Source organism: Calonectris borealis, chromosome 14 (genome assembly GCF_964195595.1).
Source record: "Calonectris borealis chromosome 14, bCalBor7.hap1.2, whole genome shotgun sequence".
Taxonomy (NCBI): domain Eukaryota; kingdom Metazoa; phylum Chordata; class Aves; order Procellariiformes; family Procellariidae; genus Calonectris; species Calonectris borealis.
Window position 1 is genome coordinate 9,099,661 of NC_134325.1, and position 16,478 is coordinate 9,116,138.

Here is a 16,478-nt window from a genome sequence, read left to right on the forward strand (position 1 = left end):
CTATTTATATTCTTAGTGGAAAACAAGTCCTGTTCTGGCAAAGGATATTAGCATGTCATTTAAAACAGGAATAACAGAAGCTGGCAAAAAGAATGAAGAGAAGCACACGGGTTTTTTTTACAATTACTTGGGGGGACGTTTTGGTTTAATTTCATTTTTCCACTCTATTGTTTTATAAAAATGAGTTGTCAAAAATCACTGAACTCTGTTCATAACAGAAATTAAGTCCCTGCCATGAGGAGATTCATGTGTGAACTATATTAATTGCTTTTCCTCAGTGACGTTTCACTGAACGTAACTGTATTTAATGCACTATAATAAGGATGTTCTGTATTTACTGGTGACCTTGTGGTTGCTCAGCTACCAAATAAAATAAGTATGTTAGGTTATCTGCATATACAAAAGTTGCCCCCTTCCACCTTAAGTGGAATAGCTGTGGTCAAATTGGAGAAATTGGAGAAAGTATTTCAAGATGATAGATGTTTCTGGTAATATTAACAGCTATAATGTTAGCAAATCAGGTTCATTAGGAAATTTAATCCAATTAATTGTTCATGTTAATTGTATAGTTCACACCATCCATCTTGAGGAAAGAGCATCAATAATTGTTTGTGTATTCCAAAGTCCTGAATAAACCATGGAGAAGGAGGTTAAGAAAAATGAGGGGAAAAAGGCTGCTAGGGTATGCCTGGTGAAGGCAGGTTGTGTTTGACTGTTCACTCTGCTACTGAGAGACTACGACATCTCTGCATTGCTAGAGTATTTTTGTTGCTTGCTGTAAGCTAGAGAAGACACTAGGGAATAAAAATTACTGGAAATCTGTGGATGATTCTAGTCTCCAACTTCCCACATATAGAAAACTCATTTTATGAATTATCACATATGAGAATTAAAAGTACTTCCTACAGTGGACTTTGCTATCTGCTCATCTGTAGTGATCCTGACCAGACCATTGTACATCGAGGATTAGTGATCCACGTAAGTTAGGCCTCTGCCTACTCCGCTTGTGCTGCACTGCGCTGCCCGTCCAGCCTGGCCTCCAGGCCCACGTGGGGCCGCGGGATAACTTTACCCGGTTGATTGTACCAGAGGAGCCCGCGGGCAGCTCCCGCTTGGTACCCGCGATTATACCCCCTGCGTGGCCTCCCCTTTATCTGAAAATGCAGCAAGAGGTTTTTGTCTGAAATCCTTTCTGTTTGGCAGTAGAAACCATGTGTAGAGTTGTTTCCTTGTAAGAAAATCCTGTAATAGCTTGAATGACCGAATTGGTATAACTTTTCCATCTCAGGATCTGTGTGACGTGCTGCACCTTGATCAGAGACCTGCTTGATGCTGCACAGCTCAGGGTTCCCGGCACCTGAAGGAATGTAAGATTATCTATACTGTCCTCTCCATTATAGTGTTAGCTCCAATAAATGGCATTTTAAGTGGTACTTTAGAGTCTGAGTGCCTTTCTTACTGGAATAATGAACCAGCACCACCTGGTGCAAAACAGTTCTTGCTGTACCTGCCAGAACTATTGCACTTGCAGAGTGCTATTTTGGTTGTGATGATGCAGTTGAATGAAGACTAAAATTAGACAAAAGTTTAAATCTTTTTTTTCCTTGTTTGTTGTATGTCTTGAGCTCGGGATCTTAATGGTTCTGCTTAAAATCCATGAAAATGAAACCTTAACTTGATCGTGAGCGGTGTACTGTGAATGATCTCAGATGTAGTATTCAAAGCAATGTATGTTGCGGCACTATCTTCTTGTCACTTCTGGCCTAGATGCAACTAACCATATAGTTAGCAGAGAAATACCACTGAGGGATCTGCTAGCAAGCACAAGGAGTGTGGAGACATCCGAAGTCCTCGCACAGCAGCTGCTCTCACCATTGCTTAGTCTGAACCCACAGCACTTAGGAGGACTTAACACACACAAAAAAAAAAAAACCCACCCAAAGAACAAAAAAAAAAACCCCAAAACCCCCCAACAACAAAACTTCTTTCTTGTGATGATATTTTGGAAGTAGTGAAGTTGTTTTTAGACCTCCCCCCCTTATTTTCGACTGAACTTCATTGACTCCAGCTGCATGCAGCCTTCGCTGCAAGCTGCTTTTTGCAGTTCTTGGGGCTGAAGTAGCCTACGAGGAAGGTTACTTTTCCCTGTGTGAGCGCATCCTCCTGTGAAAATCAGCTGTAGGAACAGCTGCAGGCTGGGGCACGGAGCCACCCGCAGCGGGGCCTGGTCTCCTGCGGGGGCCGTGCAGCCGGCGCTGCTGAGGCGGGTACCTCGCGGGGGCCGGCCCCGCCCGCGGGGAGCTCAGGCGCACCCCGCCAGGCTCCCGCTCTCCTCAGCGCCCGACACCGCCCCGGCCCCCGCGCAGCCCCTCGCCCCCGCTGCCCCCGGCCCTTGCCTCCGAGGCGGGACGCGCGCGGCTCCCGGGGCGGTGCCTGCGGAGCCGGGCAGGGCCGGGCACCCGCCCCCGGGGCGGCGCGGGGCGGGCACGGCGGCGGCGGGGCCGGGTGAGGCGAAGACAGAGCGGCGGCGGGAGCGGGGCGGCAGCAGCCGGCGGGCCGGCCATGGTGGGCCTCAAGGAGGAGCTGCTGAAGTCCATCTGGCACGCCTTCACCGCCCTCGACCTCGACCGCAGCGGGAAGGTCTCCAAGTCCCAGCTGAAGGTGAGTGGGGCGGCCCGGCCCGGCCCGACCGGGGGCAGCGAGGAGAGAGGGGTGGCGAGCCCAGGGGACGCGGTGTGGGGCCGGGGCCCGATGTGGGTGTGAGGGGCTGCCACCATGGGTGTGAGAGCCGTGACACGGGCCCGGGCTGTCCCCACCGGCCACCTCCACAGTGGGCGCGGGGGTGCTCGGCCTGGGGCCTCTCTGAGGTGGTCATGCTCAGGGACAGATGAGGGGACACGGCCGACCGTTTCTGAAGCTCACTTGGGGGCCGTGAGCCATCGAGGCTGTTGTTCGTCACACGGCATTGCCAGTTGCTGTGGCTCCTGGACGCCTGCGTCCTCCGGGAGGCTTGCGCGGGCCCTTCCTCGCACTCGAGGAGGCCTGTTTTCATTCTGCCCAGGCAAGCACTTCATCCTCCCCAAGATGTCAGTGCACAAACCCTTGTTGTGCTTCTGGTCCGCTTTCAACCGCGTGTCCTTGGTACCCGTTCTGACCAAAATCTTTGTGGGGTAGCCACAAGGTCCCATCTATAGGGGCTGGCTGCATCCAAGTGAAATTCATAGCTTGCCAAGGGGAGAGCAAGGTTCCACAGTGCTCTCTTATTTGGATATAAACAGGAGAATTAGTCAAGAGGCTCCAACTGTGCCATTCTTTCCTTAGCTTATATGCTGAAGTAATGTTTGTGCTCTTAAAAGAGCTCTCGGGCAGCTTGCTGAATCCAATCCCATCTTGGCCCTGCTTTATGGGACTGTCTTGGCCTGGGAATAATAGCAGGAATCTGGCTAAATAAATATTTTGAATAGGAACGCAACACCTGTTGACATTTGAGACTGTGGGTCCTTGTACCGAGTGCTGGAGTTGTGTCGGCCACGACAATTAGCTGAAGTTTGCGCCGTTTGTTGGATTAACTCCACGAGCGAGAGTGGCCGTGCTGTGGGCAGTATTTCCAAGTATGGTCAGTAGCTAATGGACTTTGTTTTCAGCATCATGTAATAAGTGTCCACAATATACAATGTGCTGCAAGCCGCCCATTCCTCTTCTCCTTTTCTTCGCTCGAGGCGATCAGGCTGTGAGATACAGCCTAACTCGGCCAGAAGTGACTGTGGGGCAGAAGTCAGGCGAGAGGCCAGACCTGACTGCGAGCTCAAGCTGAAAATGTGTGCAGGTCACAGTTCTTTTACAGGTGGCGTCTTGAAAGTGAGTATTTGTGTTGCAGGACTAACTGAAGTAGGTTGCAGAGAGGCCTTTTTTATTGTCCGGCTTTTTAAAGAAATCCTGTTTTCCTGTCACACTACCACACCTTGTGTGCAGTGCTGTGATTTGTGTGCTCAGTGCAGTCACTTGGGAGGTGTGTCTGCAGCACGTGTCGGTGTGCTGGTCGGTGAAGAAGCTGTCATAGTCACACAGGTGCTAGGGTGAATTAAATGGCTAAAGCAGCAGCCAGGATGCTGCTGGGCTTGTATAGCTTGCTCTGATGAAGGTCTCAGTGATCTCTGAGATCATTGACTGACATAGCTGGATTAGAGCAGCCGTTATATTTCCAAACTGAAGCACAGTTACTTGTCTTGTCATGCTCTGCTGTTTTATTAGAGCCCCATGTCTACAAATGCTTGTGTTTAAAAAAGGTAAAAAAATAAAAAGGAGAGGGGAAATTAAACTTGTCCCCTCGTTACCTATCAAACGTCTTCCTAAAGAGTTTTGATGTTTCATTCTGTCTATCTGTGAGAGAAAGGGATGAAAAAAAAGTGCGTCTGTGCAGTTCTGTCTGTGATATAAAGGTTCCAGAGCAAAGTGTCAAGTGGGGGATCTGAGAATGCAGAAACAAGTCTGAAATGAGGCTGCTGCCTTCTCTTGTAGCCACCAAGAGTTAGTTTTCAGTAAACACAAGAAGGGGTAGAGAGCGTTCTTCAGTAGGCCTTTTGTGGCAGGTGATGAATGTGGTGTCAAACTGATAGTCCTACTGGGGAGAAAAGGTGTATGTTAGGGCAGTAGCCCAACGTTAATGCAACAGAAAAGGGGTAGGCAGGACAGTAAAACAGAAGTTCCTGTCTGATTGATTTAAGACTATGTTGTACTAGGAAGGTATTTCACAATATAGTATTTCTCATCCACATTACTATGAGGAAGATATAGCACCTCTACAAAATGGAGAGATGAGCCTTGCAGATAAACAGGTTAGTAGAGATCTGTGGTATTAGAAAAGTATGTTTAATAATTTAATGAAACTCCTGTTATAAAACAAATGGTAAAAAACTACTTGCTTTCTGAGAACAGCATGCAGTGTTGTAACTTGCTGAACTCTTCCCTCCTCAATAAGAAAACTTGCTGACAACGGATCTTTGAGTTGTATAATCCAGTATAAGGTATTGCCATCATGTTGCACAGAAGGTCCTAAGTATAACATGTTGGTTGTTAAAGAGAGTGATTTCTAGTTTCTCTGCCTAGAAGTGATCTTTGAGCCTTCTATAAAAATAAAAAATTTTCATTAAATACTGTGAGAAAAATTAATGTGTGTTATGTAGCTGAGGCCCTACAGGGGGTTTGCATCACACATTGTTTTTAATATATTTAGAGCAAAAGGATGGAGGTGAGTGAATTAGGTCTTTGTAGTCTGGAGAAAACAGCAAACATGTGGAGGGAAAACTAGGACTTGCTTGGAATAGTAAGGATTTCATGAGATGTCTTTTATCCATTTGTATCTGTTGTATATGGTCTGAGCTTCTGAGAGAAGAGACAGTCAAATCAGTCCTCTGTGTAATTTTGAATATTATCTTCTTCCAAGATGCACTGATTTTTTTGTGTATCTAATCAGTAATCTTCAGAAGTTCTACTGTTATGCTGGCTGCAGATCTTACGTTTTTTCTACATCAGCAGAAACGTTTGTGTATTCTGTTCTTAAATTACACCTTTAAATATGGACACAATCGTTATTTTGTCTGTGTTTCAGACTTTCAAACACTGATATATCAAGTCTAAATTATAAGTTCGTGTATGCAGTTATAGCTGCTGTTGTGGTTCGAGCACGAACTACATGCAAATACTTGCTTTTCTATATTTAAATCCAATTTCATCTTTCTTGCAATCTGCAATTTTAAAATTGACTTTTTAAAAAAATTTCTGTAATGTGCCAACATTGAATCTGCTTTTCATCCAGATCTTGAAACACTGTGGTTTTAAATGTAGTTAGACTTAGCAGCCAGCAGTATTCCTTGTAGTATGTGTGTATGTGTGGATCTTGGAAAGAACACATACCAATTAGTTTTTGCACTCTGTCTGGAAGCTCTTCCTTACATTGCTTTGTGACTCGTCTCTGCTTGGGCAGTGGGGTTATTTGGCTGTTCTTGTTTTGTTTTGTGTGCTGCCACTGGGGTGGATTTTCAAAGTCTTGGATTCCTGGCGTGATATCTGCAGGACATGGATGGTGAGCACCTCGTGAAAATGCGGTCGCGTTCGGGCCCATAATATGTGGGTGACCAAATTTACTAGTCAGGCTTAGAAAATGTAAACCAGTTTTTAATCATATCTGGGATGTTACAGGATTATTATACCTCTTATCTTTGTTTTGCCTTTTTACTAAATGGGAAGTCAGTGGCCAGTGGGAAGAGGAAGAATGGTGTAATCGGGGACAAGAGGGATGGTCTGAACGAAGAGGAAGACCTTGAACAATGTAGCAAGGCACTGGAAGGGTTGAGAGCCTGTGACGAGTGGGCAGGACCCCAGCCGGACAATTGACTTTGTACAACATTGAAGGATGGTAGGAAATTAGTCATTATGACTCACTATGAGAGAGTTGTGCTCTGACGTTATAAACGGGCTCAGAAGTGTTTGTATTAGGGTAGCCGTGAGGAATCGTGTCTGTAAGGTACGAGGGGAGGGATGCCCCTCTTCCAGAAGAGCTGGCAAACCAAGGCAGCTTGTAGACCAAAAGTGGGGGGCATTAGGGAATGACGGGGCCATGATAACTGTGTGTGAGAGGAGCAGCTGCCAGTGGATCAGCAGCCCGTTTAACCTTTGTCCTTCAGGTTTCCAGGAAGATGTAGAAGAAGGGCGCAGGAGATGGAAGATGTTTACTGGGAGCTCTTCCTAAGGGCTGCTAGCCGCAGGGCAGAAAGATAATTCCCTTGGCAATTGGACAGACGCAGGCTGGCACCAGTATGTGATTGGGGGCCAAAGGGCGCGTGCTGATAATGAAGGCAAGAGGAAGGGTGAGGTTGTCGAAAATGGTGACAAGGGATCTGTGAATGCCCAAGGGAGCAAATGAAGGAATGGAGAGGTGATGTGGGCGAAGGGCTCAGGAACCTGAGCTGATGGAGGGCGGGCTTGAATACGTTCGTCCGACTGGGAAAGAGTTTGCTGCACTAACCCTGATGTTAAATAATGAGACTCCGAATGGAGCATTTGCTACCTGAGTGGGTAAGGAAGCTGTACCTTGGAGATGCTGTGATGCAAGAAACTGTATGCTTAAGATGTACCCTGGTTGAAAAGACCTTGTGCCTATGACAAGGGGCATATATGATGCTGGTTTCCACACTGGTCAAAAAAGGAAAAGGAAGGTACTTGTGAGTAGCCTTATTTTGGCTGGCTAGCTGCTGACATGGATGTCAGGGAGAGATGAGCCAAGAATGTCTTGGAATGAATTCACACGAAGCCACTGAATGGAGCTGTCGGGATCTGCGATGCCAATGTTTTAAAATCTTAAAAGGAGATGGGGGAGGGAGAAGACCCCCCTGAAAGATGGAAAAGAAAAAGAAAAAAGTACTGAAGAACCTGACAATAGCCACTGTAGGATTAGTCTGCCCTGTTAATGCTCCTACTATCATCTGGGCCAAATTTTTGTCGCTGAGCAGTAAGTAGTCTAGCAGATCTTCCTTTTCCCTTTAGAAACGCAGATCACTTTTATGAACAAGGTTAAATGGAACTACTCAGATGGTAACAATTCAACACATGCTTAACGTTTTGGAAGATCAATGTTTTGGAAAATGAGAGCTCAGAGGGGAGCAGCTGTGGTGGAGTAGAGCTGGGCTGGAGGTCTGCACTCCCGGTAAAGCAGCACGAGACTGGCCATAAATAAAGCAAATCCAAAGTCTGTAACGACCTTTGGTGTTCAGCTTGCTTGTTTCATCCGGTTATTTATATTTAGAGCAGAACACCTTCAGTATTCCCTTGGAACCACTAGGCATCTTTCTTACGAAACTTTTCATTGAAGATGGAAGAGTTGCGCCCAGAGGGCACTGGTTTTGTGAACCCTTTGCAGAACTACAGTTTGGGGACCACCGCTGTACCCATTTGCCGCAGCACAGAGATGAGTCTCTGGCCTGGGGTACGAGTTGGCTCTGGCATGAAGGTAGATTGTTAAATGTGGCATCCAGAGCATAATAAGTGCTGAAAGAAAAAGCTGCCTAGCAACCCTGTGGGCACGAGAGGAATAATCCTTACTGGTGCAAAACTTCCTCATGGTTGACGGAGCTTCTGCAAGGCAAGGCGATTTTTTGTACCCCAATTAACCGAATACTCAGCTAGATTTTTTTTTAAAATTGATCATTAAAATAGAGTATAACATGGTCCAGATAATGTGATTTGAGAGAACAAATAAAACAAAATGAGACCTCAGTGCAGAATTTTTCAGGCTTACCCTGCAACTGAAGAATTCAGCTGGCGCTTGGCCGTGTTAGAGAATGGCAGGCTTTGGCAGGCGCCGAGGAATTTCCTGAGTTATGAAAAGAGAGCACTGGGCACAGGAGAGATCGCAGATAAGGCAGATCTTAGAAAATTATTGACAGTGGAATTCTTTCCTGGTAAATTGGTTGCTTGATGTGGAAACCACCTAGGTTTCTGACAGCCCAAGCACAGCAAGAAGGCAGAAAAAGGGAGAAGAGAAACACGTAGAAATGACATGATGAGAAAGTATTTTATTGAGACTTTCAAGTTATTTTGGTAATAAGCTTAAATCAGTTATGCTTTTAGAATATTTTTATTAGCTGAGTATTTTTTTAGTTATAATTTTAGCAACTACAGTCTGCTTGGAAAACTGAGATCATCTTTATTTCTCAGAAATTCAAGAATCCCTCAGTCTTCTATAAATAACAACAGAAGCCTTAAATAGAAGGGGAAACACGCATGATAGTATGTTTCTTTTTCCCCCCATATGTAAATCACATGGACTCAAATACTTGATTTGATGTGGTGGTTAAAAATAAGGATAGATTGAAGGGAAGTATACTGTTGATGGAGGGTAGTGTGAAATGTGATAACTTCTAAATACTGTTTTCCTACTTTGAGAAATACAGCTTTTGTTGTAATAGCTGATGCTGTTGTTTTTCTTTTTAAACTTTTGCACCTGGTTAGCTCCGGTGGCTTAATGTTAGCATAAGACAATGAAAATATGTATTTCTTGTGGAAATGTGTGCTTTTCTAAAAGAAAGTGTAACTTTGGAGGTATGTAGAGAGGAATTCTCCTCTGAACTGAACTTGCATCTTGGGCTTTGTAAGGTTTTGTGCTAACTAGTGCTTAGACTTTGCATGTCTTCTTATCATACATAAGAAAAGTAAATGTACTTTTTTTGGGGGGGGGGGGAAGCCCAGACATTTTAAGTGTGTGGCATAGGTTTGATTTCCTAGGCTTTGACGACTTCAGACTTTCAATTCTTGTTTTGCAGCCACCCAATCTCAACTGCTTTAGTTCTACTCACCTAAATAGACCCGCTTATAAATTTTCTGCACTTTTTTTTACTGCTTTCTCTTTGCATCATTTGGGTCTGTTTTTTTTAATTTTATGCTGCACAGTGAAAAACATATGCCAAAATTCAGTTGCAGTCTGTCCTATTTAGTTGTTGATTTAAAAAAAAAATACCACAAGGAGCATGCCTTTTCAAAAGATGCGATCTGTTTTACTTCTGCCTCATTTTGTTTCACCTGTATTTTTTGCCTTAGTTACATTTTTTCAATGCAGACCATTCCTGGGCATGTGAAGTTAAATCCTTAACCCAGTTCCTGTAGCCGGTACATAGTCTTCAGAGGCTTCACTCTGCATCATGCCAAGGGGAGAGGGCTCCCGAGCGACAGCGTGTTTAAGACCTGGTAGGCAGTGTGTCACAGGACTGACCTGACTCGAGACAGTGTGAACAACAAAAAGGATGGTGCTTTGCCTTTCTTAGGAAAGTGCTGGCGGCACAGGAGTGACTGCTACCCAGGCTCTGCCTTCCTGTCGTTGGTACCAAGGTGTTAGTCTGTGTGTGCAAAGCTCGGCCTGAGTTGAAGAAGTTGAGATGCGTTGGCTACCAGTTAGTTTTCAATAATTCAGTACTTCCTTAAAACTAATCAAGCGTGTAGCCTCTTCTTGAAGGTCATTTCTCAAGAACAGACATGAGTGCTGGTGGGTGTTAAACTCTTGACATAATTCATGCAAATACCTTTTTAAAATAAAAATTTGAGAAGCACGTCTGAACCCTTCCCCTTTCTATAACATTACTTTCCCTTTGCTAACTGAAACATGGTGTAAATGTTGAGAAGCAACCCAAAAGCAAGCAGATGAAAGAAATCTGTTGTTAATGCTTTAGTTTGAGCAGTCATTTCTTTGTAAAGGTACATGTTGAGTTGTTTTCCTTGTTACTTGTTTTCACTAGATAGTAAATACAATTTCAAAGGCTGGGTGTTTGTGGTTGTTTTCCGTGGTTGTTGCAGCTATCTAATTTCATTCTGTAAATATTACTTTGGTGTTTCTGCATGCTTCTCCTGGTTTTCAAATGCGTATGTGTACAAAGAGTAGCTTCTGTAGCTGTGCTTGCACTTCTGTAGGAATGGACCTATCTGTGATGGCATTGCTTCTGTAAATGTGCAACTGTCTGAAGCCATCGAATCCTTGGAGTCAACTTTTTTAATTACGTTTTGTTTTTTGACAAAAATCCACAGGGCAGAACTTGCGCTGACAGGAAGGTATCACTTTCTGTGCATGGTTTTGCAAATCGCAGGTCTGCTCTGGAGGGAACGTAGCATGGTTAAGGCCAACAGCAGTGTCATTGATTTCTCTTCTGTCCTTAGGTCCTTTCTCACAACTTGTGCACAGTGTTAAATGTTCCCCACGACCCAGTGGCCTTGGAAGAGCACTTTAGGGACGATGATGAAGGACCAGTTTCCAATCAGGGTTACATGCCTTATCTAAACAAATTCATCTTGGAAAAGGTAAGTTTTGAATTCTTGTGTTCTGTTTTTCCCTTTTTGTTTTAGAGTGTCTTTACAGTAGACTTCTGCTTGCAGGAAGCATGCTGGTGTGAAGACACTCTGGTTGTGAGTGTGCCTGTTGGGGGTCGTGATGGGGCAGGTACTCTGTGCCTTAAAATGGAAGGGTGCACTGTTCTCTACTTCTTTTTTCTCTCCTTGGTTTCTATTTCCTGTTACATCGGGTCATTGTCTAAGCTGTGTTCATGCAGAACCTTGCTCATATTAATAAAGCACCTCAGGTTGAATTCATTTGAAAGTGTCTTGGAGCTATAGATTGTCCCACTTTATACTACGGCTATAACAGAATATTGTTTTAGATTCCTTTGCAAACGGCAAGGGCAAAAATATCTTTAATGTCTATTCAGAAGGTATTTTAATAAATAGATCCCTTCAGATAGTTACAGTGGATGACATAAGGGAGTGTTGTTAAGTTCTGTCTTGCAAGTTCTTTCCTTTCGTGTCTGAGCACTCCTCAGTTTTCTGCTGTGCCTGTTTTGGGGGAAGTTCTGGAAAGCCAGCAGGGTTTCCCCTATTCTCCTCTCCATCTTGTTCTAAGACAGGTAGTCACTGGGTCAGAGCTGGGCTCTGGGAGCTGTGTGTTTGAGATTTAAGTTGAAATTTTTGAAAGTAAAAAAACAATCTTCCTGCTTTTTTTCTGACAACCTCTGTTGAGAGACTCGTCTAGATGGTAAAAACCAGCCCACGTGATAGTGCGAACATATCAGCTTCAATACCACTGATTTCTCGTACACTTGGGGGCCGACCCCAGAAACCCTCAAACTTTGATGTTGTGGCTGCAGATACATAGATGTTTTCTTTCTTTTATAATGTTAAGAAGTCTTGAACTGACATGCTGCTGAGAAGTCCAATGCAGCAACTGCAGATTAGGCAAACTCCTTAGCCTGATTTGCTGATTTTTGCTGCTTCTTTAATCTACATTTAATACTGGTGGAAAATGTGAGAGATATATATAATGCAGTCCGGCAGCTTGGAAGCAGGAGAAGCTTCATATATCTAGCCTAAGACCTGTCAGCTCCTCTGCCTCTCTAGTCTGTGTTTCTCTCATACTCAGTAATAGTGTTCTGTTTCATGCGTGGGAGTTGTTGGCCATTAATACATATAAAGGTACCTGCTTAATGTCTTGGTTGTCCCTAAGAAGTTTGTGATCTCATTTCCACTTAGTGTTGGCTGGCTGAGCTCCTGTAAGATTCAACAGAGACCAAGCAGTTTGTATACAAATTTTGGGGAAAAAGAAAAGGCCTTACTTTATTTTGACCGAAGGATTACAGTAGTAGAGTCTGAACCACAGTGGTTTTTGTTAATACCATTTGCAGGCAGTAGCAAGCCATTAAGTAAAAAAAAAGATAGAGATGGAAGAGTTTTTCAAATATAAATATGCTTCATTGTTAAAGAGTGTTTATAGGAAGAATAGTTATGGAAGAGGAGCAATTGCATTTAAATAACACTTTAATTTGAAAATTAAAGACCTGGCTACATCAGCAAGTTGGTGTGAATTTACAGTGTTTAGCTACTCTGGGTCACCTTTTTATCCCATAGTAAAAACGAAGGACAAGCTACCTTGCTTTCTCATGAAAGGAAAGAGCATGACTGCATGTAGTTTCTTGTGTTGTTTTATTCATACACTGATCTGGCTTCCAATAATTGCCTGATATACCCATACCATTAGTTCATCTTAAAAGATGAAAATGTTAATGAACAGGATTAAATTACCTGTAACTTCATGTCATTTAATCCTGACTAAATGCTTGTAAACAGTTTAGATATGTACTATTAAAAATCAGTGAAATTCTTTAGACAGAAGGCTATCTTTGTGGACTAAAAATCTTGATTGTGACATCTCATCTTTTAGAGATGACTTTACATCAGTGCCAAAAGACAACGTGCAGTGGGATGAAGTCACTGGTTCATAACATGTCTCCTTTGTTTAAAATAAACAAGCAAAAAAAGCAAACAAGAAACCCCTTCTTTTTTCATTCTTCCAAAGCGTAATCTGTTCTTTTAGATGGGGTGATTGTAAATGCTATTAATTTATGCTAGTAAGCAAAGCTACTAAAGAAGGACAGGTGCTTTATACCCCCAAATACAGAAGAAGTTCTCTCAATTTCCAGTCATACATCTTCTGGTGAATTAATTGATTTGAGCAAGAGCAGCCTGCTCAAGAGATTTTTTTTTTTTTTTTGATCTCAAGATATTTTGCATAAAATATCTAACGAATGAATCCTTAGATTTCTTTTAAAACAGATATATAACTGTGACTTACAATTTTATTGAGAGGACTTTTTAAGCTTTTGACAGAACTTCTGTTGTACTCTTAAATGTAGCTCTTTATATTTTTTAGTGCTGGCTTACCCTGTGTTACCCTGCAATAAAGCCTCTTTATATAGAACCAAGTAGTCATCAAGAAAGGCAGAAGTTGGTAGTTTAATGAGGCAAATTGGTGGCAATTAATTTCCTTTATCCAAATAGGGAATTTGAATAAATAGTTTGATTAATTAGTATTGCCTTATTGATGATGTCTAGTGTTGTGCTACTTGTTACTTAGCAGACAGATGTATCTAGGATTTTCCTGCATCTGAAACAAAATCTGTTTTTGTTCTGTACGTGTCCCTTTCAGGAGGGAGCTGTCGCTTGCCAGTATAATGTCTTCATAACTTGTTTTACTTGGTTTCATAACCATATTTTAGCATGTTCCTTTATTTACAATGTATGTCTTTTATGACCAATTGAAAGTGTTTCGTTTTCAATGATGGTGATGATGGTATTTTACAACGTGTGCTATTTATAGCAGAGGAGAGTCATAGCGGGGGGAGACAAAGAAGGACATCGTCCTAAACCTCAGGTTATCTCATCTTCCAGACAACTTAGTGAATGCCATTTACACTGCCAATGCTTGTTATATTTTTGGAACTGATCTGATCACTGGTACTTAAGCCAAATATTTTCTGTATTTCCTTATGTTTTAGAGTTATTTGGTAGGATATTGATGATGGTAAATTATACTTTGCATATTAGTAGAAATTAATGATCTAGAAAATTGTATCTGTTTTGCTGCATTTTTCTTTTGATTATTTTGTGAAACTTCTTAGACAGGGAAGGTAGGTGTCTTTTATATATCATATTTTTATCTCTATGAGTTTAAGCAGTTTTAGGGTTGAAGGGGTCGGTTCATTTGCATGTTTCATCAATTGGATAGATTCACAAATAAAAGTGATAGTTGCTGTGGAGTTAATAGTGTGGAGTACTGTAGAAGTTTCCAAATGAAATGGTGACTTCAAATAATTTGGACAAATTACAAAGTACAGTTAAAAGCATATACTAGAGCACAGGAAAAATCTCTTGTATGAGGATTTGCTCATTAATTAAGCAACAGAATTGTGTGATATTCACACAGGTTGCAAGCAAGATGAGTGTTTTGGCCAAACACAATTGAAATTCTGGTTTCTCAGCAGAGTGTCATAAATTTCTTAATTTAGTTTCACATCAGGATGATTTCAGTGTAGGATTCATAGTAGAGTCTCACTGTAATTAAAGATGTTTTGGGGAATCCTCTTTACATTTAAATTCCAGGATAGTCTTTGACCCAATCTGTTTTTATAAATACATGTTTTGTTCATGTCATGAAAAAGCAATAGGTGTATCTGTTTATGACTGTTTTTTTGACATCAGTACCTTCTGTTTGAAAAGTTTCTACTTTTACAGTTTCTTAACTAAGTTAGAAGTACTTTTGCAAATAAGTTCAAGTATAACTTTAGGAACTGTTGAAATATTTTTAATTTTTGAAACGATGCTCAGAAATGATCTCTTATAAATCCAGAGAGATTATTCATTCAGAGTAATTATTATATAGCCACCTACACTGGAGTATTGCAACTCAAGGAAGCCAAAGTAGTACAGCCAAGACTTTTGTAATATGGAGTTAGCTCTAAAGCGATTTGGGTTTAGTTGTGGGATTTTCACCTTCCTTCCCCTCCACCCCATGCAAATGTACTTGTAGAACGTACGTACCAGGAATAGTTGGCATTGCTACATGAAATTGCTGAGGAAAATTTTTATTCTTCATTAAAGAGAACTATCTAGTTCCATTCCTGACTCCCAATATCCCCAGAACAACAATTTTGTGATTATATCCTTTATTTAACAGACAGCTTGATCATTTAGAAAAAGACCGCAGATGCGAATCAGTGTTATTTTGGAGAGCCGGGACTTGTGCGCTCATCTGATTATTGTTCCTGGATAATTCCTAAACAGTGTCTCTGCTCTGGATGCCCCCTGGGTCCCATGAAGTCCATTTCAGAATCAAGTCTGGATTGCATGGACTTGCATGTCTAAAGTGGGACCTCTGGCACAGCGCGACCTAGTCCCCTGCACCAAAATGGTCCTGAAACCTCCTGCTTGGCTGCTGCCTAATCCTGGTGGCAGTAACGTGCTGTAGGTGACTTGGGTGTTGACGTGAGTTTCTGAGATACAACCGATCCAGCTTTGCTATGTGAGCAGAAACCACGCACTTTGCTTTACCCCGGCCTGGGCCTGTGCCTTTCTCCACCCGTCTCCCTGTGGTCATTGATTGCTGCCATGCTTTAGAACATGAGCTGCTTGTAAAGCATCCCACCTTATTTATAGTGCTTAAAGCACTTGCCACGTGGTGGCTGTAGCAAAGGAGATTTCCCAGCCTGTTGGCATCTTCCTCAGGAGCAGCATAACCACTAGGACATTTCCAAGGTGGAACTGCTCATCATCTGGGTGGGTGAAGTTGTTATAGAAAAGGAGTCAAGCTTCATTGGGCAGGGTAGGAAGGACAGGCAGGAAAAAACACAGGCAAAAGTAGCCAAGGGATGAGGCACTGGCAAATTGAAGGAAGGACAAGGAAACCTGGCTTCTAGCCCTTCTTCCAAAGGGTGTTCATTCACTTAGCTGGTGTTTCATTTAAGACCCGTGTTTCTTGTGCGAACAACCAGAATGCTGAGCTTGTGGCTATAGCAGCTATAGCTCCTACAGCTTCCACCTTCTTCAAAGGAGAGCTGTAGCCTGTAGCCAGCCTGTAGCATCGTCACTTACATTGGTGGCCTGCTCTGCAAACATGCAAAGTCTATGGCTTTCTTTCATAGTCTCACTTTTAGTCCTGGAAACTGTACTGTAAAGTGCTTCTTGGCATAGGGTTGGTTTCCTGTTTACTTCTGTCTTTTTTTTTTTTTTTTTTTTTTCCTCTACCCTCATCAGTTCATCCACTTCCTTAGTCTATCTTTGACTTAACCACTGTGGCTCACCCTCCACTATATTTGACCACTTACCAGACTGGATAAGAAATCACACAGTTTGCAGTGGTGTCCTTGAAGCATCTAAGATGCATGGTTTGGCTTAGCATAAGAAAATGTCACTGAACATTACTGGTGGTGTTACCACAAGAGGTAGAAGAACCTGTTTCTTAGACATGCCTTCCGAAATCTCAAGGGACTTCCATTACAGTGCAGAACGTGGCTTTGTTAGTTACATGTTGGCAAAGAAATAGCATTTCTAAGCTGTAGAGAGAGAAATAGATTTAATCCCTAACATAAATGAGGGTTTAAAAAGAAAATAGAGGA

The 16,478-nt window shown here is 42.6% G+C and overlaps 1 protein-coding gene across 1 annotated transcript in view; it reads left to right on the plus strand.

Moving 5' to 3' along the window:
• The first annotated feature begins 2,292 nt into the window (after positions 1-2,292).
• Positions 2,293-16,478, plus strand: part of SWAP70 (switching B cell complex subunit SWAP70) — a 41,609-nt gene continuing 27,423 nt past the window's right edge. The window contains exons 1-2 of the mRNA XM_075163142.1: positions 2,293-2,661; positions 10,699-10,839. Of these exons, the coding sequence (XP_075019243.1) occupies positions 2,563-2,661; positions 10,699-10,839 (240 nt within the window). The 5' untranslated portion in view covers positions 2,293-2,562. The remainder of the gene's footprint in view (positions 2,662-10,698; positions 10,840-16,478) is intronic.